The sequence below is a fragment of the Bos javanicus genome, chromosome 4 (genome assembly GCF_032452875.1).
Source record: "Bos javanicus breed banteng chromosome 4, ARS-OSU_banteng_1.0, whole genome shotgun sequence".
Lineage (NCBI taxonomy): Eukaryota > Metazoa > Chordata > Mammalia > Artiodactyla > Bovidae > Bos > Bos javanicus.
Genome location: NC_083871.1, coordinates 45762581 through 45787072, shown reverse-complemented (window position 1 = coordinate 45787072; position 24492 = coordinate 45762581). Strand labels below are relative to the sequence as shown.

The 24492-nt window shown below is 38.7% G+C and overlaps 1 protein-coding gene and 1 long non-coding RNA gene across 4 annotated transcripts in view; both read left to right on the top strand.

The window, feature by feature from the left end:
* The window catches only part of LOC133246021 (uncharacterized), a 107349-nt gene extending 93509 nt beyond the window's left edge, over positions 1-13840 (top strand). Inside the window, exons 5-6 of the long non-coding RNA XR_009735870.1 lie at positions 12481-12623; positions 12754-13840. This is a non-coding gene — a long non-coding RNA (uncharacterized LOC133246021). The remainder of the gene's footprint in view (positions 1-12480; positions 12624-12753) is intronic.
* Positions 13841-16565: 2725 nt separating this feature from the next.
* Positions 16566-24492, top strand: part of RELN (reelin) — a 557702-nt gene continuing 549775 nt past the window's right edge. For all 3 annotated transcript variants that reach the window (XM_061413895.1, XM_061413894.1, XM_061413896.1), the window contains exon 1: positions 16566-16791. In XM_061413895.1, the coding sequence (XP_061269879.1) occupies positions 16566-16791 (226 nt within the window). The remainder of the gene's footprint in view (positions 16792-24492) is intronic.

Below are 24492 nucleotides of genomic sequence, written 5' to 3'. Positions count from 1 at the left end.
TCATGAAGATCTTTTTTGTATAGTTCTTCTGTGTATTCTTGCCACCTCTTCTTAATATCTTCTGCTTCTGTTAGGTCCATGCCATTTCTGTTCTTTATTGAGCCCATCTTTGCATGAAACTTTCCCTTGGTATCTCTCATTTTCTTGAATAGATCTCTAGTCTTTCCCATTCTGTTGTTTTCCTCTATTTCCTTGCAATGATCCTTGAGGAAGGCTTTCTTATCTCTCCTTGCTATTCTTTGGAACTCTGCATTCAAATGGGTATATCTTTCCTTTTCTCCTTTGCCTTTCACTTCTCTTCTTTTCTCAGCTATTTGTAAGGCTTCCTCAGACAACCATTTTGCCTGTTTGCATTTCTTTTTATTGGGGATGGTCTTGATCCCTGCCTCCTGTAGAATGTCATGAACTTCAATCCATAGTTCTCCAGGCACTCTATTAGATCTAATCCCTTGAATCTTGTCACTTCTACTTTATAATCATAAGGGATTTGATTTAGGTCATACCTGAATGGTCTAGTGGTTTTCCCTACTTTCTTCAAGTCTGAATTTGGAAATAAGGAGTTCATGATCTGAGAAACAGTCTTGTTTTTGCTGACTATATAGACTTCTTCATGTTTGGCTGCTAAGAATATAATCAATCTGATTTTGGTATTGTCCATTTGTATGTCTATTTTGGTGATGTCCATTTGTATAGTCTTCTCTTGTGTTGTTGGAAGAGGGTGTTTGCTATGACCAGTGTGTTCTCTTGGTAAAACTCTATTAGCCTTTGCCCTGCTTCATTCTGTATTCCAAGGCCAAATTTGCCTGTTAGTCCAGGTATTTCTTGACTTCCTACTTTTGCATTCCAGTCCCCTATAATGAAAAGGACATCTTTTGGGGGTGTTAATTTTAGAAGGTCTTGTAGATCTTCATGGAACCATTCAACTTCAGCTTCTTCAGCATTACCGGTTGGGGCATAGACTTGGATTACTGTGATAATGAATGGTTTGCCTTGGAAATGAACAGAGATGATTCTGTCATTTTTGAGATTGCATCCAAGTACTGCTTTTTGGACTCTTGTTGACTAGGATGGCTACTCCATTTCTTCTAAGGGATTCTTGCCCACAGTAGTAGATATAATGGTCATCTGAGTTAAATTCACCCATTCCAGTCCATTTTAGTTCACTGATTCCTAAAATGTCAATGTTCACTCTTGCCATCTTCTGTTTGACCACTTTTTGTCCTTGATTCATGGATTTAACACTCCCCTTTACCCTAACCCTAGCCTTGTAAACACCTTTACCTCATTTCCCTCCTCCTTTGATGTATTACCCAATCTCTCTACTGGCCAAACTCAACCAGAAAACAGAAACTTCAGGCACCCTGTTCACACTATTTACGTTGGTCAGCATCTCAAGCATAGTTCATAGTGGTGAAGAGTGGAGAATAGATCTAGGTGAGAGCCAATTAAAGAAATTCGGCACAAAACTTTCCTATAAGACTTTAAAAGTTTTGCTTTCACATTTAAAGCTTTATTTTAGTAATTTTTTTTTGTCATATAACTAGAGTTTAAGATTCAAAATATGTAAAAATTTCAACAATATGAAAAGGCAACCTACTAAATGGGAGAAAATATTTGCAAATCATATATCTGGAAGGAGGTTAATATCCAAAATATATAAAGCACTCATACAACTCAATAGTAAAAAACCCCCAAACTATCCAGTTTAAAAATGAATAGAGGATTTCGATAGACATTTTTTACAAAGACAAACATGAGGTCAACTGCCAGGAGCCACCACAGGAGATCCCACCCATGACAAGGTCATGTAGAAGAGATCTGATGAGCAAGGTGGATCAGAACTCAAGGGACCGCCTGAATCTGCTCGAGCATCTACCCTAAAACCAGAATCTGGCTGTCTTACTATTCTGTGCCTTTCACCAACTCTTTTGACATTAACAGGGGGCTATCCCCGACCACCTTTCTCTGGAAAAAGTCAACTTAGGGCTTTAGTTAATCAGTCTCCTGGACATGAAAGGAATATTTCTATTTTAACCCCTCTGTTGGCATTTTAGCTTGCCTGACAGGTTTATCCATACTCTTGCAATTAACACACATGATTGTTCACAACTCCCCAACCTTGAAAGCCACGGGAAGCCAAAACATTCTAAAAGTCTTAATGAGCATAGAGTCTTTAAAGGGATAAAAAGTTATTAAAATAGATAGTACTGGTAAAGGGCTTCATTACTGGGCCAATGCTTGCTGCCAAGTGTCCATATCCCTTACCCATTGTGCACCTGGGAGTACATTAGTTAACGTAGTTAGAATGTAAGAAAAACTAGTAGCAGCCTTGGAATTAACCGCATCAGAACTTTGAGCTAATTGGTTCTTTCTTTGTTGTGACCCACTACACCTTTGCTCTGTGAGAATGTAACTCTGTTTAGTACTTTTTGAGGCTGGGAAAAATAAAGAAAAAACACTTTAAGGGAAAACAAGTTTTCTGGCTGATCAGCCTTTATCAAAAAAGGGTCATAAAATGTCCACAGGCTTCCAAGGTCAGAAGATAATGTACACAACATTGTTTATGGAAAAGGTATGTAGATAAAGTCTTGGTCTTGATAAAGACAAAACAGATGTAATGTTTGGGCTGACTCTGTATGACTTTACATCTTTCATTTCTCTCTATGTACAAGTCAAGGTATAAAAGTTTCTTTTGAAAATAAAATTATGGGCCTCACTCACTGAAGCTTGGTCTCCCCTTGTTGTTCTTCTTTTTTCTTTTTTCCTCCTTTTTTCCTCTCTGTTCTTTTTTCAGGATGACTCCTTGGAACACAAGAGATTTATTGGCTTTCTGTGTCAATCAGAAAAGATCAAGCCTCTGATCTCTCCGCTTAGCTATCCTTATCGCCTAGGCCATCATCCTGAGGGTACCCCTAGGCTAGACCCAGCAGGATCTAGGGGTACCCTCAGGATGCTGGCTTAGGCGATAAGGATAGCTAAGCGGAGAGATCAGAGGCTTGATCTTTTCTGATTGACACAGAAAGCCAATAAATCTCTTGTGTTCCAAGGAGTCATCCTGAAAAAAGAACAGAGAGGAAAAAAGGAGGAAAAAAGAAAAAAGAAGAACGACAAGGGGAGACCAAGCTTCAGTGAGTGAGGCCCATAATTTTATTTTCAAAAGAAACTTTTATACCTTGACTTGTACATAGAGAGAAATGAAAGATGTAAAGTCATACAGAGTCAGCCCAAACATTACATCTGTTTTGTCTTTATCAAGACCAAGACTTTATCTACATACCTTTTCCATAAACAATGTTGTGTACATTATCTTCTGACCTTGGAAGCCTGTGGACATTTTATGACCCTTTTTTGATAAAGGCTGATCAGCCAGAAAACTTGTTTTCCCTTAAAGTGTTTTTTCTTTATTTTTCCCAGCCTCAAAAAGTACTAAACAGAGTTACATTCTCACAGAGCAAAGGTGTAGTGGGTCACAACAAAGAAAGAACCAATTAGCTCAAAGTTCTGATGCGGTTAATTCCAAGGCTGCTACTAGTTTTTCTTACATTCTAACTACGTTAACTAATGTACTCCCAGGTGCACAATGGGTAAGGGATATGGACACTTGGCAGCAAGCATTGGCCCAGTAATGAAGCCCTTTACCAGTACTATCTATTTTAATAACTTTTTATCCCTTTAAAGACTCTATGCTCATTAAGACTTTTAGAATGTTTTGGCTTCCCGTGGCTTTCAAGGTTGGGGAGTTGTGAACAATCATGTGTGTTAATTGCAAGAGTATGGATAAACCTGTCAGGCAAGCTAAAATGCCAACAGAGGGGTTAAAATAGAAATATTCCTTTCATGTCCAGGAGACTGATTAACTAAAGCCCTAAGTTGACTTTTTCCAGAGAAAGGTGGTCGGGGATAGCCCCCTGTTAATGTCAAAAGAGTTGGTGAAAGGCACAGAACAGTAAGACAGCCAGATTCTGGTTTTAGGGTAGATGCTCGAGCAGATTCAGGCGGTCCCTTGAGTTCTGATCCACCTTGCTCATCAGATCTCTTCTACATGACCTTGTCATGGGTGGGATCTCCTATGGTGGCTCCCGGCAGTCAACATACAGTAAAAGATGCTCAATATCAGTAATCATCAAGGAAATGAAAATCACAACCATAATGAAATATCACCTCATACCTGTCAGAATGCTTATTATAAAACACGAGAAAAAAATAAGTGTGGGCAAGGATGTGGAGGAAAGGGAACTTTTGTCCATTGTTGATGGGAATATAAATTGGTATAGTCACTATGGAAAAGAGTATGTAAGTTCCTTAAAAAAAAAAATTAGAATTACCATGTGACCCAGATATTCTAATTCTGGGTATTTATCTGAAGAAAATGAAAACACTGAACCATAAAGATATATGCACCCATGTTTTATTGCAGTAATATTTACAATAGCCAAGATTTGGAAACAACCTCCAAATCATTTATTGTTTCCAAATGGATGGAAAAAACATCAGTCATGTCTATCGATGGATGAGTAGATAAAAAATCATACACATGTGTACATATATATGTATAATATTCAGCCATAGAAAAGAATAAAATCTTGCCATTTGCAGCTTCATGGATGGACTTCAAAGGCATTATGCTGGATGAAATAAGTCAGAGAAAGACAAATACAGAATGATGTCTTATATGTGGAATCTTAAAAACAAGAAGCTCATAGATATAGAAAGCAGACTGGTGACTGCCATAGGTGAGGGTTGGGTGGGTAAAATGGGTAAGGGGAGTTGAAACTTTCAAACTTTTAGTTATAAAACAAATAAGTCATGGAGATGTAAGGTATAGCATGTTAACTATAGTTAATAATACTATATTACCTAATTGAAAGTTGCTAAAAGAGTAAGTCTTAAAAGTTTTCATCACAAGAAAAAATATTGTAACTACCTATGGTATCAGATGTTAACTAGAATTATTGTGGTGATCATTTTGCAATATATAAAAATATCAAATCATTATTTTGTACCCTGAAACTAATACAATGCTGTATGTCAATTAAACCTCAATTAAAAATAAAATTAAAAAACACACAAAATATGTAAAAATTTATACTGCATGAGCACAATCAATTGGAAGTGATGCTCCCTTAGTCAGAATTGATGCTACTTTTCATATTGGGTAAGGATATACCTATATACAGTGGCTAAATACTGTATCTCATCAGGGCTGGATCCAGATATATAACTTGGGGGTCCTCTTTAAGAAAAAGAATAAATTATGTGTAAAAGAGAATGACTGTTAAGAAGAAAAATTAAAACAAAGTACAAATTTTTTAGAAAGCTAGCAAATATCACAAACCCCACAAAATCCAGGAAAATAGCATAACATTTTTATCAGTGAACTGCCCAACCCACTTTTATATTAATACTACTTCTTTTCCTACATTTTTGATGGCATATACTTTAGTAAACTGCATAGATTTCTTATATTTTGAGGAGTCTTCATAAATTTTGAGGGGCCTTAATAAATTCATCCATTCAGAACATCCATCTTATATGAACAAACTCATATGTTTTGTTAAAAGAGTTTACAAACAAAATAATAAAAGCAATCCTATAGTTTTGAAATGGTCCAGACAGAATCTCACAGTGGCTTGACCATTTAAAAACTTGTTTTTTCAAAATATCTACTTGAGAAGCTTTTGTATTTATTGTGTGATTTTAGTCTCTATAAATATTAATCAGGTCACTATTTTGAAAAAAAAACTTTTATAAAACTCTCATTAAAATGGTGAAATTATCCATCTGAACAGAACAAAATGAAAGATCATGATGTTTATCCAAGTCAACAATTTGTCAAATTGAAGCTGCTTTATACTTTCAAGTATTGAGCATGTAAACTTTTTAAATTATTTTCATCTTTCTTCTCATCTTTATTTCATGTTTGGGAAGGTATGCACACACACCTATATATATATATATATAATTTCTTTATCAACTTTTATTTTTATCATTTATGTTTTCTTGGCTATCTTAATTCTTTTCCTTGTCTTCATGACATTAACCATCAGAGTTTTTGGTTCATATTGTTTTGTAATAAGATAGTTTTTGACATTTTAAAACCTTATCTCATTTTAAATTTAGTTTTATTTTTGACATTCCTTAGAATAACTCTTTCTCATCATATTTAATTTTTTGTATAGTTAACAATTATGAAAAACATAAAATTGATTTAAGGCATAGCAAAAGCAGTCAAATGCATTTATCACCAAATGATTCACACTAATACTGCATATTAGTATACAGATGATTATGTTTATCTATGTCACTGGAGTGCTTGTCTCTCAGGCCATTCCACTGCATCAGTGCCAATTTTGTGTACTGCTTTTTCTGGAAACATCAGACTGTCAAAGCAAGGTGCATCAGACACACTAAATATGTGATTCAATAGATTGGGAATGGTGAAACACAGGACCACTTACAGATGTATTTGCTGTTTGTAGTAGTACTATAGCTTTATGCTCTTTGAATATAGGAATTATGGTTGAGTTAAATTACATTTCAGGTGATCCTATCAAAAACGTAATATAGCTATAATTGCAAGCATGGCATTATATCATGTATTTCTGACAGAAGAGAACTTACATTTTGAAACATCTTATGATTGAAAGAATTTTCCAGACTAGCTTCTGGCTTCTTGCATTTCACACCTCGTTACCTCTTCACTCTCCATATATTTCTGGTGCCAGAGGCCACAGGACATGGTCTATGATATAACCTCTAATCTGTACCTACATATCATGATGCCAGTTAGGTCTGTAGAATGGATGGTAACAGTATTTCTGGAAGTCATCCTTTACTGGGGCAGCAGCTGGCAATAACTTATATGAACACACAATGTCTTCAAACCACACCAAATTACCCAACTAAATTCAAGTACCATGAATCTCCAAATCGAGTTCCCTTTAGCCATATCCAAAAAAATGCTTACAGACACTCCAATGACAGTCTACACAAGCAGAAATATGGTGGTAAAATAGAGTAGAAAAAGACAATTATCTTAACTAGTATGGTCAGATTAACTTACTTTACAAATTTTGCACAAATATCTTACCACTTGAACCCATTTCTTGTCCCCCTCTCAGGCCTTGGAGGAGGCTCATGCGTGTGAAAGGCCCTATACTTAAGCCTGTGGCCCTAAGTGGGAGGTACAGGTCCAGTTTTATTATTTCCCATATGAATAATCAATTGTCTCAGCACATTTAATGAAAAGTCCATTTTTCTCCTTTTCTGATCTGCAGTCCTGGCTACTATATATTGAATTTCCATATAATTGGGAAGACACTCTCAAATGTGCTCACTGCATGTGGTTCTTGTTTCCCCTTATGGTTGGTTCATTTTTAAAGTTTCCTGGTCTCTTAGTAGATTTCCTTTACTTTCTATAAGCCCAATAACATAAGAAAATTATGTTTTATGCTGGATCTAATTGTTTTACAGGAAACAAGTCTCCAAGAATGTCCAATGTTCTATACTGTCAGAGCAGATGCCCCTGTCCTTGGAATTCTAAATTTTGGTTATCAGATTTTTCACTTTGAGAATGTCTGGTCATTCTCAATAGTCTCTTATCTTAGTTACATTTTTGAAATATTATTTTATTTTTCTACATTTATTAAATATATACATCTTCTATTCTGCAGATGATAATTTCAATACCTGAAGTCTTTGAGGGTCTGATTCTAGTTATTTACTATTTCTATTGATTCACTGGGTTCTGATTTCTCACAGTATTAGTGATTTTTTTTTAAATTTTAAAAACTGGTTAGAAGAGTTTTTCATTTTATTTTCATGTCCCAATAAGAATATTCCAAATTTTACACATGCTTAAACTTGTTCCTACTGATATATGGAAAGGCCAAGTCAGTACATTAGTGATTTTTGATTGCGAACATATGTTCAATGGGGCATCTCAGGTGGCACAGTGGTAAAGAATCTGCCTGCCAATGCTAGAAGATTCCATGGGCAGAGGAGGCTGGCAGGCTATAGTCCATGCAGTTACAGAGTCAAACACAACTGATCAACTGAACACAGCAGCACAGCACATTACTGTTGTAATTCTTTGAAGCCTGACTTAAAGGAATGGGGTTTTTCTTCCTAGAGACAATTTGAATTTGTTTCTTCTAGGTGCCTGGGAGCAGTTTCAACCCAAACACTTAAAAATTAGTTTTTGACTTGAAGTTTTTGAAATCAAACAGAAGTGTGTATTTGGGCCACAGATTCTTGATAGTCAGATTGTGGTTTCACATTTTGGTGAGAGAACACCCCCTCATCACTGCTTGCCACTAAGATTGAGACTAATGAGGAAATTTTTTTTTTCTAGTTCACCTTACTATTGGGCTTCCCTTGTTGCTCAGCTGGTAAAGAATCCACCTGCAATGCAGGAGACCTGGGTTTGATCCCTGGGCTGGGAAGATCCCCTGGAGAAGGGAAAGGATACCCATCCAGTATTCTGGCCTAGAGAATTCCATGGACTGTATAGTCCATTGGGTCGCAAAGAGTTGGAGATGACTGAGTGACTTTCACTTATTATTGAGGGTCTAGCTATTTGGGGATGGGGTATAGCTTTATGCATGGATTTCCTATCACAGTGCCTCACAAATTATCTGTGAGCCATCACAGACAACTGTTTTTGTACATATATAATCAAAATTAGTTACTAGAAAAAATGAAATTCTGGTGGATTGTTACTGCACTATAAAATCTCTAGAAGAGTTTCCAAACACTCTCAATTTCTGTACACATCTCAACATGTATTGGCAACAGATTTTGTAAACCAATCTGCAAACTCCACTTTGAGTAGCACTTACCTTATTCATCCTACCTTTGGCAGGCCCTAAGCTTTATCTCCCATTTCCACACCCAGCCTGAACTTGTGATATAATGATTTTTTTAATTGACTCATGATTTAATTATCTCAGTATTTTTAATTTGGGGTACATTAATTAACTTGTTCTGGCAAGATATGCATATCAGAGCCAACCCTCAAATATCCCACCTTTCTCAGTGGTTTCATTCCCTAAAGGCTTAGTGTAGGAAGGATTTTATTTATTTATTTATTTTTCCAAGTGGGTTTATTTTTTTTTAATTTTATTTTATTTTTAAACTTTACATAATTGTATTAGTTTTGCCAAATATCAAAATGAATCCATCACAGGTATACATGTGCTCCCCATCCTGAACCCTCCTCCCTCCTCCCTCCCCATACCATCCCTCTGGGTCGTCCCAGTGCACCAGCCCCAAGCATCCAGTATCGTGCATTGAACCTGGACTGGCATCTCGTTTCATACATGATATTTTACATGTTTCAATGCCATTCTCCCAAATCTTCCCACCCTCTCCCTCTCCCACAGAGTCCATAAGACTGTTCTATACATCAGTGTCTCTTTTGCTGTCTCGTACACAGGGTTATTGTTATCATCTTTCTAAATTCCATATATATGCGTTAGTATACTATATTGGTGTTTTTCCTTCTGGCTTACTTCAGTCTGTATAATAGGCTCCAGTTTCATCCACCTCATTAGAACTGATTCAAATGAATTCTTTTTAATGGCTGAGTAATACTCCATTGTGTATATGTACCATTGCTTTCTTATCCATTCATCTGCTGATGGACATCTAGGTTGCTTCCATGTCCTGGCTATTATAAACAGTGCTGCGATGAACATTGGGGTACACGTGTCTCTTTCCCTTCTGGTTTCCTCAGTGTGTATGCCCAGCAGTGGGATTGCTGGATCATAAGGCAGTTCTATTTCCAGTTTTTTAAGGAGTCTTCACACTGTTCTCCATAGTGGCTGTACTAGTTTGCATTCCCACCAACAGTGTAAGAGGGTTCCCTTTTCTCCACACCCTCTCCAACATTTATTATTTGTAGACTTTTGGATCGCAGCCATTCTGACTGGTGTGAAATGGTACCTCATAGTGGTTTTGATTTGCATTTCTCTGATAATGAGTGATGTTGAGCATCTTTTCATGTGTTTGTTAGCCATCTGTATGTCTTCTTTGGAAAAATGTCTATTTAGTTCTTTGGCCCATTTTTTGATTGGGTCATTTATTTTTCTGGAGTTGAGCTGTAGGAGTTGCTTGTATATTTTTGAGAGTAGTTGTTTGTCAGTTGCTTCATTTGCTATTATTTTCTCCCATTCTGAAGGCTGTCTTTTCATCTTGCTGATAGTTTCCTTTGATGTGCAGAAGCTTTTAAGGTTAATTAGGTCCCATTTGTTTATTTTTGCTTTTATTTCCGATATTCTGAGAGGTGGGTCATAGAGGATCCTGCTGTGATGTATGTCAGAGAGTGTTTTGCCTATGTTCTCCTCTAGGAGTTTTATAGTTTCTGGTCTTACGTTGAAATCTTTAATCCATTTTGAGTTTATTTTTGTGTATGGTGTTAGAAAGTGTTCTAGTTTCATTCTTTTACAAGTGGTTGACCAGTTTTCCCAGCACCACTTGTTAAAGAGTTTGTCTTTTCTCCATTGTATATTCTTGCCTCCTTTGTCAAAGATAAGGTGTCCATATGTGTGTGGATTTATCTCTGGGCTTTCTATTTTGTTCCATTGATCTATATTTCTGTATTTGTGCCAGTACCATACTGTCTTGATAACTGTGGCTTTGTAGTAGAGCCTGAAGTCAGGTAGGTTGATTCCTCCAGTTCCATTCTTCTTTCTCAAGATCGCTTTGGCTATTCGAGGTTTTTTGTATTTCCATACAAATTGTGAAATTATTTGTTCTAGCTCTGTGAAGAATACTGTTGGTAGCTTGATAGGGATTGCATTGAATCTATAAATTGCTTTGGGTAGTATACTCATTTTCACTATATTGATTCTTCCAATCCATGAACATGGTATATTTCTCCATCTATTAGTGTCCTCTTTGATTTCTTTCACCAGTGTTTTATAGTTTTCTATATATAGGTCTTTAGTTTCTTTAGGTAGATATATTCCTAAGTATTTTATTCTTTCCGTTGCAATGGTGAATGGAATTGTTTCCTTAATTTCTCTTTCTGTTTTCTCATTATTAGTGTATAGGAATGCAAGGGATTTCTGTGTGTTGATTTTATATCCTGCAACTTTACTATAGTCATTGATTAGTTCTAGTAATTTTCTGGTGGAGTCTTTAGGGTTTTCTATGTAGAGGATCATGTCATCTGCAAACAGTGAGAGTTTTACTTCTTCTTTTCCAATTTGGATTCCTTTTATTTCTTTTTCTGTTCTGATTGCTGAATAGTTGAATATGTTGAATAGTAATGGTGAAAGTGGGCACCCTTGTCTTGTTCCTGACTTTAGAGGAAATGCTTTCAATTTTTCACCATTGAGGATAATGTTTGCTGTGGGTTTGTCGTATATAGCTTTTATTATGTTGAGGTATGTTCCTTCTATTCCTGCTTTTTGGAGAGTTTTTATCATAAATGGGTGTTGAATTTTCTCAAAGGCTTTCTCTGCATCTATTGAGATAATCATGTGGTTTTTATTTTTCAATTTGTTAATGTGGTGTATTACATTGATTGATTTGTGGATATTGAAGAATCCTTGCATCCCTGGGATAAAGCCCACTTGGTCATGGTGTATGATCTTTTTAATGTGTTGTTGGATTCTGATTGCTAGAATTTTGTTAAGGATTTTTGCATCTATGTTCATCAGTGATATTGGCCTGTAGTTTTCTTTTTTTGTGGCACCTTTGTCAGGTTTTGGTATTAGGGTGATGGTGGCCTCATAGAATGGAAGTTTACCTTCCTCTGCAATTTTCTGGAAGAGTTTGAGCAGGATAGGTGTTAGCTCTTCTCTAAATTTTTGGTAGAATTCAGCTGTGAAGCCATCTGGACCTGGGCTTTTGTTTGCTGGAAGATTTTTGATTACAGTTTCAATTTCCGTGCTTGTGATGGGTCTGTTAAGATTTTCTATTTCTTCCTGGTCGAGTTTTGGAAACTTGTACTTTTCTAAGAATTTGTCCATTTCTTCCACGTTGTCCATTTTATGGGCATATAATTGTTGATAGTAGTCTCTTATGATCCTTTATATTCCTGTGTTGTCTGTTGTGATCTCTCCATTTTCATTTCTAATTTTATTGATTTGATTTTTCTCCCTTTGTTTCTTGATGAGTCTGGCTAATGGTTTGTCAATTTTATTTATCCTTTCAAAGAACCAGCTTTTGGTTTTGTTGATTTTTGCTATGGTCTCTTTTATTTTATTTGACCTTTCATTACCATTTTGGAACCTATAGAATTGACCAATGTCACCATCTCCACATTTATATTTGTATACTTTTAAAAATTTTATATACTTCCTATCTTATTTACTTTTACATTGTAAATAAGAGTAGAGATTCACATTCTTACACACACCAAAATGTTTGATACTTTGTCTCAAAAGATCAATGAAAGGCAGACAGGCGGACAGTGGGTGAATGCTTGCAACTTTGAAATTTAACTTAACGTCTTTTTTGTGTTTCATTTAGGGTCATCATCTACCAATGATTTGAAAGTTGTGGATCTCATATGTATATGATTTAATTTCCATTGTGTTAAGATTATTCAAATACTGGTCAATAATATCTACTCATCAGCAAGAAATGAATTTATCGTCTAAGGATACTTAAAGGTATTTTTTTGTAGGCTAATTGCTTTTCCACAGCTCTTTTAATTATAGAGGAATAGTACCCTATTTTAAACTCCTTTTCCCACAGATTTACTCATTTTTGCCCCTGACATCACATTTTATCTTTTTACAGATTTTTTGGATGTGAACCAAATTTTCTTGAAGAGTACTTCTCTATTTTTCCATTAGTTCAAAGGTTTGTAGTTTTGTGGACCAAACAAATATTTCTGAAGATGTTTATTATGGCTCATTAAATAGAAGTAAGATCTAAAGGTTAGCACATAAGCTGGGAAGCTAAAAGTTTTGTATTATAATGCAGTTTGCCACATGAATGTGTGACAAAGTGCTCACTAGGAAGATAGTGATTGTATATCCATCTTGTGTTAGTTTCATTTAACCAAAAAATTATTTAAAAGTATTAATAATAATTAGTTGAACTGGGATTCTATGAAGAAGATCTCAGAGATGTGTGAACTTGGGCCTCAATTACTGTAAGGGCACATGTATACATGCTAGTCCAAAGGACTGCTAAGTAGAGTGTACAAGCATCTACCCCCTTCTTAAGCAGCTCAACATCACTCAGGGCATTATTTAAACAGTCTCTGTGCCTGTTAATGAATAACCATGAGGCTGTAGCCACATATTTGAGCCTGCATTCTGTTCAGTTCAGTCACTCAGTCGTGTCCGACTCTTTGCAACCCCATGGACTGCAGCATGCCAGGCCTCTCTGTCCATCACCAACTCCCAGAGCTTACTCAAACTCATGTCCATCAAGTTGGTTATGCCATCCAACCATCTCATCCTCTGCCGTCCCCTTCTCTGCATAATTAATAGTATAATGCACGTAGAAAAGTCAAGTTGTAGAAGTTAAGAAACCACAAAAGAGGGGAAGATTGGAAAATAAACTTGGTCACATAAATTCAATGTTAAGAAAGCCATGGTGAGAGATTCACAAGAGGTTACTACTTACAGAGTGAAGAGGGGGACCTCCTGGGAACTGAAGACCTTCTGGGATTAAGTGCAGCTGGACCTGAACCAAGTATCAGTGCTTTACTGTGTGTGTTAGTTGCTCAGTCATGTCTAACTCTGCAACCCCACGAACTGTAGCCCATCAGGCTTCTCTGTCCATGGAATTCTCCAGCAAGAATCCTGCAGTGGATTGCCATTCCATTCTCCACAGGGTCTTCCCAACCTAGGGATCGAACCCTGGTCTCCTGAGCTACAGGGAAGTCTTGCTACTTTATAGCTTATTTCAAGCAGCAACCTTGGGATCAAGCATGGCCAGATTTGATCCCAGGCTCCTTTTCTTGCTGAGTGCCCTGGACAAACTACTTCTGTGAATCTCAACTGTATTCCTTAAAAAATGAGGATATCTACTTCACAGGCCATGGGGCTTCCCAGGTGGCTCTAGTGGTAAAGCACCTGCCTGCCAGTGCAGGAGACTTAAGAGCCTCAGGCTCGATCCCTGGGTCTGGAAGTTTCCTTGGAGAAGGAAATGGCAACCCACTCCAGTATCTTTGCCTGGAAAATCCCATGGACAGAGGAACATGGCAGGCTACAGTCCACAGCATAGCAAAGAGTCAGACACAACTAAAATGACTTAGCATGCACTTCACAGACCAATGTAAGAACTAAATGAGATAACCTGACATTGGGTAAAGACATCCCATGCCTTGATGCCCAAACCAGCATCAAAGTTTGCAGTGGTTAAGTGCTGTACTCTAAAATGTGACTGTTCAAGTCACTGCTCTCTCACAATTACAGCTGTGTGATCTTGGACAAGTCACTTGACCTCTCTGTGCTTCAGTTTCTTCATATGTACTATTAATAATATTTTCCCCATTGGGTTATGAGGATTAAAGGAGTTAATTTATGCTTGGCACATAATAAACATTTTAAAAGTGTTTACCTAAAAATGTTCAGTAGTCTTAGATACTTTCTAGAAGTGATTCATTTTATTTTAGGTTATATTCACATAACTGGACAGAAAGGTGTTAACAGTCTTGCCAGCTGCCAGTGAGTGTCTTCTAACTGAGGCAACACTGCCTGCCTGCGGGGAACAGGTGGTGGTAACTTACCTCGGGTTGACGTGGATAGTTGCAAGGTCCCGGTGAGAACCTTTGGAGCCAGCAGCCAGGCTGCTTCGTTACTTCTTTGTTACTGACATTGAACAAATTAACATTTCTGACCATCTCCTCCCTTGTGACATGGGGATAATTTTTGCCTCTCTGAGTGGTGTGAGGATTAAATAGAGGTAACTTACCTACAGCCCAAAGCCTGCACCAGCACAGAGCGGCAGCAGTAACGATGATTACATCAAATATATACAGCAGTTAAGTCCTTGGAGATTCTTAAGGGAGGGAAACCAGAAGGTAGCCAGAAGTGGCCCTTTTACCTGTCTGATTTCGGCCTGGAGAAGAGGAAAACCACCAATCTCTTCCTTTTGCAACGAGGTAACTATAGAGGTCTCCCCTTTGAAAGATTACCTTTTCACACTCCTCCTTGTCGCTCCTCAAAGACACTGTTCCTTCTAATTTTATAATCTCATTTCTCTACGTGCGGGTTTATCTGGGCTTGGTGGCGAGCCAAGGTTGGGTGGAGAGAGGCATTAAAACCTGGCAACCTGGCTCTGGATGCCGCAGGGCTCCTGCCAGCCGTCCTCGGTTAAAAACGTGCTTTTTATTTCCCTTTCCCGCAGCCTCCTGTGCAGCAGCTCATTACCACCCGCTTCAATCACCGCTGCCAGCATCTCCCCAGAATATTTCCCCCTCCTCCCGCCCCGTCTCAGGGACATTGGTCGTAGCTGACATTTAAAGGAAATAAACACCGATTTAAAAAATTACAACCATCTCCGCCTGAAGAACCCAGCAGCAATGAATAACAGAACAGTCCAGAGAAGAGCGCCTGTCGGGGCTCAGCTCCGCAAGCCCTTCCCGCCACACAATTCCCCACACCCGAGCATCACAAATAACCATTTCCAGGCACCACTTGAGGCTGCCAATTCTACTTTCGCTTAATCTCATTTTAAATTCCAGCTACAGACGCGGCTCGGTCGCTGCGGCGAGGAGCGGGGCGGGGGTCAGTGGGAGGGACGCAAGGCCTAGGTCTGAAAGAAGCGCAGGGGCCCCTCGCGGTTTGGGGTCTCAGGCGGATCCCCAGAACCAATGCGGGCCGCCCAGGCTCCGAGGTGGGCGAGCCCCGAGGGGCGCTAGGCGCAGCCCGCGCAGACAAAGAAGCCGGCGCCAGCACAGGTCCCCACCGCCCTTCTCCTCCTCCGCGCCTCCTCTCAGAAATAAAAAAGAGGGAAATCTGAGGGCCAAAAGGAGACCGTCCAGTCCTTTTGCTCCCCCAGACACCTAGGCGGGAGCGTCTCTCTGAGGCATTTAAGTCCCTCAGGGCAGATTCGTGGACTCCGTGGCCCCGACCCCGCCCGGCGGCCCTTTAGAATGCGAACTGGGCTTCGGCGCCGGGACTCCCGAGAGGCGTGCGCCCAGCGCAGCGCGAGGTGCGGCGAGCGAGCCCGAGTGGGCGAGGGCCAGGCGGGCGCGCGCCGTGCGACGCGCGGGGGCGGGGGAGCGGCCGGGACACGTGTGGCAGCGGCGGGGGGGATTCGGCGCCCGGGGCTTTAAGAAGGTGTGGAGGGGGGCGGGAGCTTTCCCAGGCCTGGCCGAGGGGCGTCGCGCAGAGGCGGCGGCGGCGCACCGAGGCAGCGACCGTCCCGCTCCCGGCGTCCGCAGCCCGGCCCCGCGCTCCCGCGGGCCAAAGAAACTTTGGGAGCAGCGGTCTCCCGCGGAACTTCCCGGCGGGGCTCGGCGCCCGCGCCCGCGCCCGCTCTACTCCGTCCGCCGCCTTCTCGCATTCTCTCCAAGCGGCTACTCGGTCCCGGCGCCTCCAAAACTGAATGAGAGAGCGGCGCTCAGGGCGCGCGGTGGCGGCGGCGGCGGCATGGAGCGCAGTTCCTGGGCCCCGCGGACTTTCCTCCTGGCGCTGGTGCTGGGGGCGACGCTGAGGGCGCGTGCGGCGGTGGGCTATTACCCTCGCTTTTCGCCATTCTTTTTCCTGTGCACTCACCACGGGGAGCTGGAAGGAGATGGGGAGCAGGGCGAGGTGCTTATTTCCCTGCACATTGCGGGCCACCCCACCTACTACGTTCCGGGACAAGAATACCATGGTAGGTACCTCAGCATCTCTGCTCTCACCGGCCAGCGCAGCTTTGTACCGCTTTCCTTCTTCCCAGGGGCCGTTTAAACCTGAACCGTGACAACCCTTACCTCAGCTTTGCGCTCGGAGGAGGGAGAGAAAACAAACTTAGTGGGGGAGAGAGTTGCGAGTTAGAATTTATTGACCGGTCGCCCCCCACCCCGACTCCACACGCTCCCCTCACGCGTCTCTCCGAGAGGAGCGGGTTCTAGGCAGGGAAAGGCCGGAAAATTTGGTCCTCCTCACTCGTGGTTCTGACAGCTGACACTTGAATGAATTCGCGCCTCTTGTTTCCTTAACCCGAGTCCTCGGATTCCAGACCTTTGTCCCTGCTCTCGTTCCCCCTGCAGGGCAGCCGAGTGGCGCTAGGCTGTGCGGACCCGCTAGTGACAGATTGACGCGCCCGGGTCCGCAGCCGCCACGCCGGTCGCCCGCTCGCCGCAAACTTCCCGCAGCTTCTCGGCCAGGGGTCCTTCTCGGTTCCTTCGTAGTCAACGGCCCTCCTGACAGGGAGCGGCTGCTTCCAGCGCTCTGTTCTAAAGTGGCGTTGAAAATGTCAGGAAATGGTGTGTTTTTTTTCTAAGTCTCCTCTTATTTTAACGTGCCTTTTCTTTCTAGAACGATCTCTGTGATATTTATTAATGATTATGTCTTTTTAATCTGCACAGCTTTAATTTCCAGGTAGGGACTGGAAGTTCCTTATAATTTAAAGATACCTTTTGAAAAAGGATCATTATGGAGCCCTTCATCAAAATTAAACATGATTGAAGAGGTACAATTTAGCTGCAAGCAATAGAATGTTGTGTAGTGCATGCATTTTTGATGTTTTAAGCTAGTAAATGGAGTATGTGGGAAAATAAGATATTGTCTATTTTCTATTATTTCTATTATTTCCTGGAACTTCTGAATATTTCTCTTCACTTCCATGGCGCTTTTAAGCGGCAACAGGCACTATTTAATTAGAATCTAAAGGCAAAAATACTGATACCCAACCAAATAGAAACTGTTGTCTTGTGATTTCATGTTACAGTTTCCATTTTTTGTGGGCTAACAGTTATTGGCATAGCAGGAGATAATCCACGGAGCAGCTGGCATTTGAGATAAACATGGATATAAAAATGATAAGAAATCTTAAGTTTTCTAGTTTAAAAAATCCTTCATATCCGCTTTAAAATATTTAGTCTAAATGCTTACTAGAGATTTAAAATAGTACTTTAAAAAAAAAATAGTACTTTTACAGCTTTCTTGTGGCATGGCGGCAGCCTTGTCTGTAAAGCAGAAGTCTAATTTGGTGGAATTTCAGACTTTGGAATATTAATTTTCTGTAACTAGTTCCCTCTTTTAAAGCACTTATTGTGCTTACTCTCAAGAGCAGTCTGATGTTTTCCTGAGTTCATGAGAATCTTTTAAGGAAAAGGACCAGCCAATATGATGCCAACTCAGACCTCACCCGAAGACCAATGGATTGAACCTGTCACTTGGTGTGAGTCTTAGTGAAGGTGTAGAGAGTCAAGGCTGGGCTAAAAGATGTGGTTGTCAGGTTGTGATAGAAGACCTATGGTAATACAAAGCCTCGTTTCTGCCCCCTCTGTTTCCATATCCTTTGTAAGGTGCCAGCATAAAAAACTTAAAAATACCAAAATATGACATAGCCTTTGCTTTTGCTATGAAGCTAGCAAATGTAAGTCAACCTAAGACTGACCATAATCACATTCTAAGTCTAAAAAGAAATAGATGATAGAGAGTAAGATTGCAGTGTAACACTTCAAGTTGCACGTTGTGTGGGAAAGTCTCAATGTCTACCTCTTCCATCACTAGAAAAGGTAGAGAACTTTTATCATGTAAGTTTAAGATGATCAAATCATTCTAAACTTTGTGAATGGTTTTTGTAGGATTTTAAATTCCTGTTACCTGTTTTGTCAAATATTTAGATTTTGAAACTGGCTGTAGCTATAGGCCTTCAGTAAGTTTTTCCTTGTGAAATTTTCTACAGGTAGAAGAACTGTTTAAAAATGAAATGATGCTTACACATGTCTCCTTTTTTTATAGACTTTTGGAAATTAATGTTTAAAATTAATTATGTAGCATCTATTTAAGAATTGAACTGATAGTAAGAAATTTTAACCTAATATACTGTTGTAGTTAGGTTAGGAGGTTATTTGGCCAATTTTTTTTTTAAACTAAGAAATACAAAATATTAGCTTCAGACTTTATTTCTAATTTTTTAAATCTTTAAAATGTAACAGTTATATCAGGAAAACTCTATCTTATCTACGATTTACACTGAACTCAGCATTTGAGGGAATGATTCTGGGGTACAGCTGATGACTGTTACTTTTTTACCTAAAAGAATGCATTGAGACAGAGGTAGTGTGTATAGTGCTACCTAACACAGAACATGACTGGAGATCAGGCTGTGTCAGCTACCCTCTGAGACTTGTGTCTGTGACAGAATAAGAGATGGAGATGCAAATATCAGAGTTCAATATTATGGGTCTCTGTATGTGTAGTATTTGTTTAAAGATTTTTGTTGAAAATCTTCTGGAAAAAAAAAACACAACAAAAATATAATACAAAGAATTTGAAATTTGTGTATCTAACAGAATTGTCAGATATTCCTATCGTCAAGTAGTGTATTCATCTGTTCACAGTTTTGGAAGCTCTACTAATTCTCATCACTTGATCACTTGGTACCTCTGTTGTCAGCTTCTTGTATCTTTTAAATCTGTTGTCTGTGACTTTCTTGAAAGGGCATCGTTAGTCACAATGAGCCGTGGTGTCTGCATGATGAGTTTAGAAACTCGGCAGTAAGAGGTTATGGTTGTATATTTAGCAATATATGTCTATGTGTATGTATATCATGTTGAATTAGGAAAGTCTCAGGGTCGGAGCAATTTTTCCTAGAATTTCCTTTTTTGGCACAAATCTCCAAATATGGTCAGTTTCCACAGCATGGTTTCCAGGCCCATACCTTAATTTCTTTTTTTTTGGTAGAAAATTGCAAATGATGGGAAAATAGGAAATGGAAACCTAGACGGTCCAGTCAGGTAGCCATTCTCTTCCTAAGCCACACCTGGCAATTCACTGCTCCTTCTCCTAAGGACCAGGTCATGATTGTGAAACAAGCAAAGATTGAGTTGATGTCTGCACCTTTTCTTTCCCCTGATAATCCCTCTTCTTCACCCTGACTCCTTAGGCTTTTGTTTAAACCAATTTGTAGTGAATGTGACTTGTCAATGTTTTATTCTCCCACAGTCTTAATTACAACTGTGGAAAGAGGTTTTTCCCTTTTTGTTTAAAAGAATTTGGACATCATTGAACAGACAGATAGTATATTTTGAACTAGAAAGATTTGGATAAACCTGACATCCTGTAATAAGAAAATGCCAACTCACAGGATGGGCTTTATTCAGTCATCAGAAGGGAGAGGTCAGATATAAGAGAAAAAAAAAACACATTATCTGTGAAAGCCTAAGTAAATGAGTCTGTGAAAAGTGCCTGAGCTTCCATGAGACAATTCAGATATGAGACAATTTCTCTGAATTTCTAAAAAGACTAGAATACCCATTATTACAGTGGCATAAGGTGGGGGAAATGTTCCAATACAGTGAAAAATATGCTCTAAAATATTGATAGAGGAAAAGTATCTGTTTTAAGCAGAACTGAATAGGTAATAAAGCATAATGCTTTATAAAGGGGATTTGATTATATTTTGTAAATTTGGTATCACTACTGATAGTTCTTCTGTCCTACATTTTCATTCTATTATTTATTTAATCATACTGTGGAGTGTGTGGGAAAACAAACTTCAACTGCTAAAACAGAATGTTTACGTAAAAAAGGTAAAATCAGAATAAAGTATTTAGGGTATTTTGTTGTAACCATTATTGGTATTATATTAAATGTGTTCTGGAATCAACTGGTTGCCATTTAAAAATCACCATTCAAAGGCAGTGCAATATAATGACTTCAAGTACTAGAATGATGTGTATGTCAGATACAATTTTTGGTAATATACTCCAGATTAAATTTCTTTCAAGGGAATGATTTTTTTTTAATTTGAATTAAATAACAATTATTTGAATTAATATTTCAGTTATTTGAATTAGCAATTATTTGAATTAATAGCAACCTGCTATTGCTAAGGTAACTGGGTTATTGATTGGGTGAGTAGATATTTGTTCTTTATATGTCTCTCACTCTGGAATCAGCATATTTAAACTCAGAATCATTTGTCAGATGCAATTTATAAGTGAACTACATCTGTGTCCTGCTTGTATATAACTATGAAAACTGAATATTTTAAAGCATTTTCCTCTACTTGTCTGATATTTCATCTCGTACTCTACAACTTATTTCAAATATATGTTACTGATGTGGTTCAGATTGTTTCTTAAATCATATAAACATTGATTTAATATATATTCCCTGTGTGAGTTTCAAAAAATTAGGCCTTTAGAATCATAATTGAAAACATCTAATTTAGGCAGATGTTCTTACTTCAGTCATAGCACTACATTACTAGAAATTATTTAATTAGAATATTTTCCTCTAATTTTTATGAATCTTTATTTTAAACTATTTTTGTTTTCATCAAAAATGGTAAAGAATAAAAGTTGTATCATTGTAATCATATATTTTTATAGAACCATCTTATTCCAATAAATTTGTCTTTTCACCTTTAAAAAATCATAGGTGTTTTCACATTTTTTTCCATAAATTAGTTTCATTCAAAAGATAATATCTAGAACTTATCTTTGATTTATTTTTCCCCTGCCTGGAATTGGTCAACTCTATAGATGATCTGGAAATCTTACATTATTAGTTATATAGGATATATTGCATATTAAGCCATACTTGTTCTTCCAATGACTTTAGATGACACCTTGACAGTTATTTATTGTGTCTTTAATGTTCACAAATAGTCACTAATGCATGTATATTTGAAATATATTTCAGGTAGCCTTTACACTGGAAAAACATAAATGAGTTACTGGTACTTTTTAAACACTGGCATTAAAAAATCTTGTATATATTCTCACACAAAAATGTAAAGCTCTTTCTTTTAAAAAAGTCTTTATGTGATATAAAAATAGAAAAAAATAGATAACCCTATACTCAGTGCTTTTAGTTAGAATGGGTAGATTCAGTGTGCAAAGAAGTGCTTTGAACTATGATTGGGTGATGACATAACACACGTATGATAAAGAAAATTCATTTATCTAAATGTTTTGGCTTCAATGATATCTTGGGTGATTAATCCACCCCTCTCCTACCCCACTGATTTTAAAGTTATTTATAAAATAATAAAGCTGTATCAATCTTATTAAACTTAAAGAAATATTAAAAACACATTTTCAGAAATTGGAACTGAATTTTCAGATATGAAGATTTCTTAATGACTGTTCAAACACAAGAATGGTATATTTAAAAAAAAAAATACTCTTGGCTCTCAGGAAATTCCACGTGAGGTGATCTCACTTTGGTGTCTCTTGTTTAGCTTAGAGAGTAATTTTTGCCATGGTCACCTGCCATGCCCATCTCATTGAAGGCAGAGCTTCTGAAGGGTTGAATGCTGTGCCTATGGGTTAACCAATTATTTCTAACATGTGCTTCTCTAAAACTACTCATATTTTTCCTTTTTATTTGATGTCCTGTAGGAGCGAAGGGTAGCAGCTGGATTTGGGGTGTGTAAATGGCAACCCACTCCAGTGTTCTTGCCTGGAGAATCCCAGGGACGGGGGAGCCTCGTGGGCTGCCATCTATGGGGTCGCACAGAGTCAGACATGACTGAAGCGACTTAGCAGCAGCAGCAGCAGCAGCAGCAGCAGCAGCAGGATCACTACAAATGTACAGATGTTGATTTATGGCTTAAGGCAGCTCTAATTATTAAAAAAATGTAATTAGATAGCTTTTGAATGCCACAAAGAGATAGTTATAGGAATTATGAGGTTCCCAAGTAAACATTGAAAACCTAGGTTATCTCTCAATGCTAATTTAGCTTTCTTTAGAAACATAAAACTTTGGGAAACAAATTAAATTTTATTGATTAAAGGACTCTTTGAAACTGTATGCGAACTCATGAGTGTTTCAAATAGCCCTGGTTACTGATGGATGCTGTTGCCCGCATACCAAGGGACATGAAGAAGGAGTGATAGTGGTTTACCAATAAGTGCTATGCTCGCCTCAGAATCATCATTCTCTGCCTTTCCTGCTCTGACCCTGTCTCCTTCCACCTGTATCTCACGTGTTTTCTCCCATGTCCCCTGTCTTCCTCCTCCTATTTTTTTTTTTCATTTTCTTTTTTCTTTTGCTCTTTCCCCTCACATCACAGGGCCTTGTCTACCCTCTCCTCTTCCTTCTTCTTTCCTGCTTCAAAACTTGATTACTTTGCTCCTTTAATTCTTTCTCTTTCTTCCTTTCAGATTTACTGTCACTATCTCAACCTTTTTTCTCTCCTCTTTAGCATGAAAAATATTAGTATATATACAGACAGTGTGTAATTACCATGTATTTTATTCATTGGATATTTATAATAATAAAAGTGGATGAGTTGGCTCCTGTATTTCTCTCAAAAAAATAGCTTCATCTTTCTGTGACATGCACTTGCCCTTTTTAAAAATCATAGGATAGTTATTCCTAATAGGAAAGTAAGGTTCTTCCTTCTACACTGTAAAATCTCTCAGAAGAACTTTCAAGCCAGTAGCTGTTTAATTCTGAGTTAGCTACTTTCCCCACTGTCAGCTATGGAGTCAAACTGCAGAATCAGAAGTCTGTGTATGGAAGCATATGTATATAAATATATATATACACACACACCATGAGGAAGAGGTACAGTTTAGGAAAATGCACACTGAATTAGCTTAACTCTAAAAGGTAGGTTGATTTGATGTCTTGAATGCTTGAGTTCATAAAGACTTTTCTAATAAAGGGATGGACTGTTTCTATCATCACCTCAGTCACCTCAAGTTATATCCTTTACTTTCTAGTCTCTTTGCTAAGACTCCTAACAATTGTATAGCTATGAAATAGTGATGCCACCTTTCAGGGTACCTGGCACTTAACAGGTTATAAAGAGGGTAGAGACCTTGGCATGAACACTAGATTGGGTGTCAAAAAGGGAGGTGTGTTGCTCTGGGGTAAGTTCCACAGTCTTTCTTCATTAAAACCTATTTTAGGGACTTTCGTACTGGTCAAGTGACTCAAGACTCCATACTCCCAATGCAGGGAAACCCTTGGTTGGATCTGTAGTCAGAAACGAGATCCTACATGCTACAACAGTATTCTTGCCTGAAAAATTCCATGGACAGAGGAGCCTGGTGGGGTACAATCCATGGGGTCATAAAGAGCCAGGCACTACTGAGCAAGATAATGGTGGTGGACGAGGAGTTCAGCAGGAACTGAAGGAAATAACTTGAGGTGACTGAGGTGATGACAGAGACCATCCCTTTACTAGAAAATGCTTTATGCACTCAAAGTTTATACCTGAACAGCTGTATCAGCCCTGGAATGCCTCTTATGGACTTCTTGTATCTTAAGAGAAATCAGTCAAGTTCTTGTTATTTGCACCTGTGTAATTCTAATTATTTCTTCTAAACACATAAATGATCCATTTTGCATTCTCTTTTAGATTTGTCCCAATTCTTGTATTGAGCTCTGAAGTGCTCCGGTT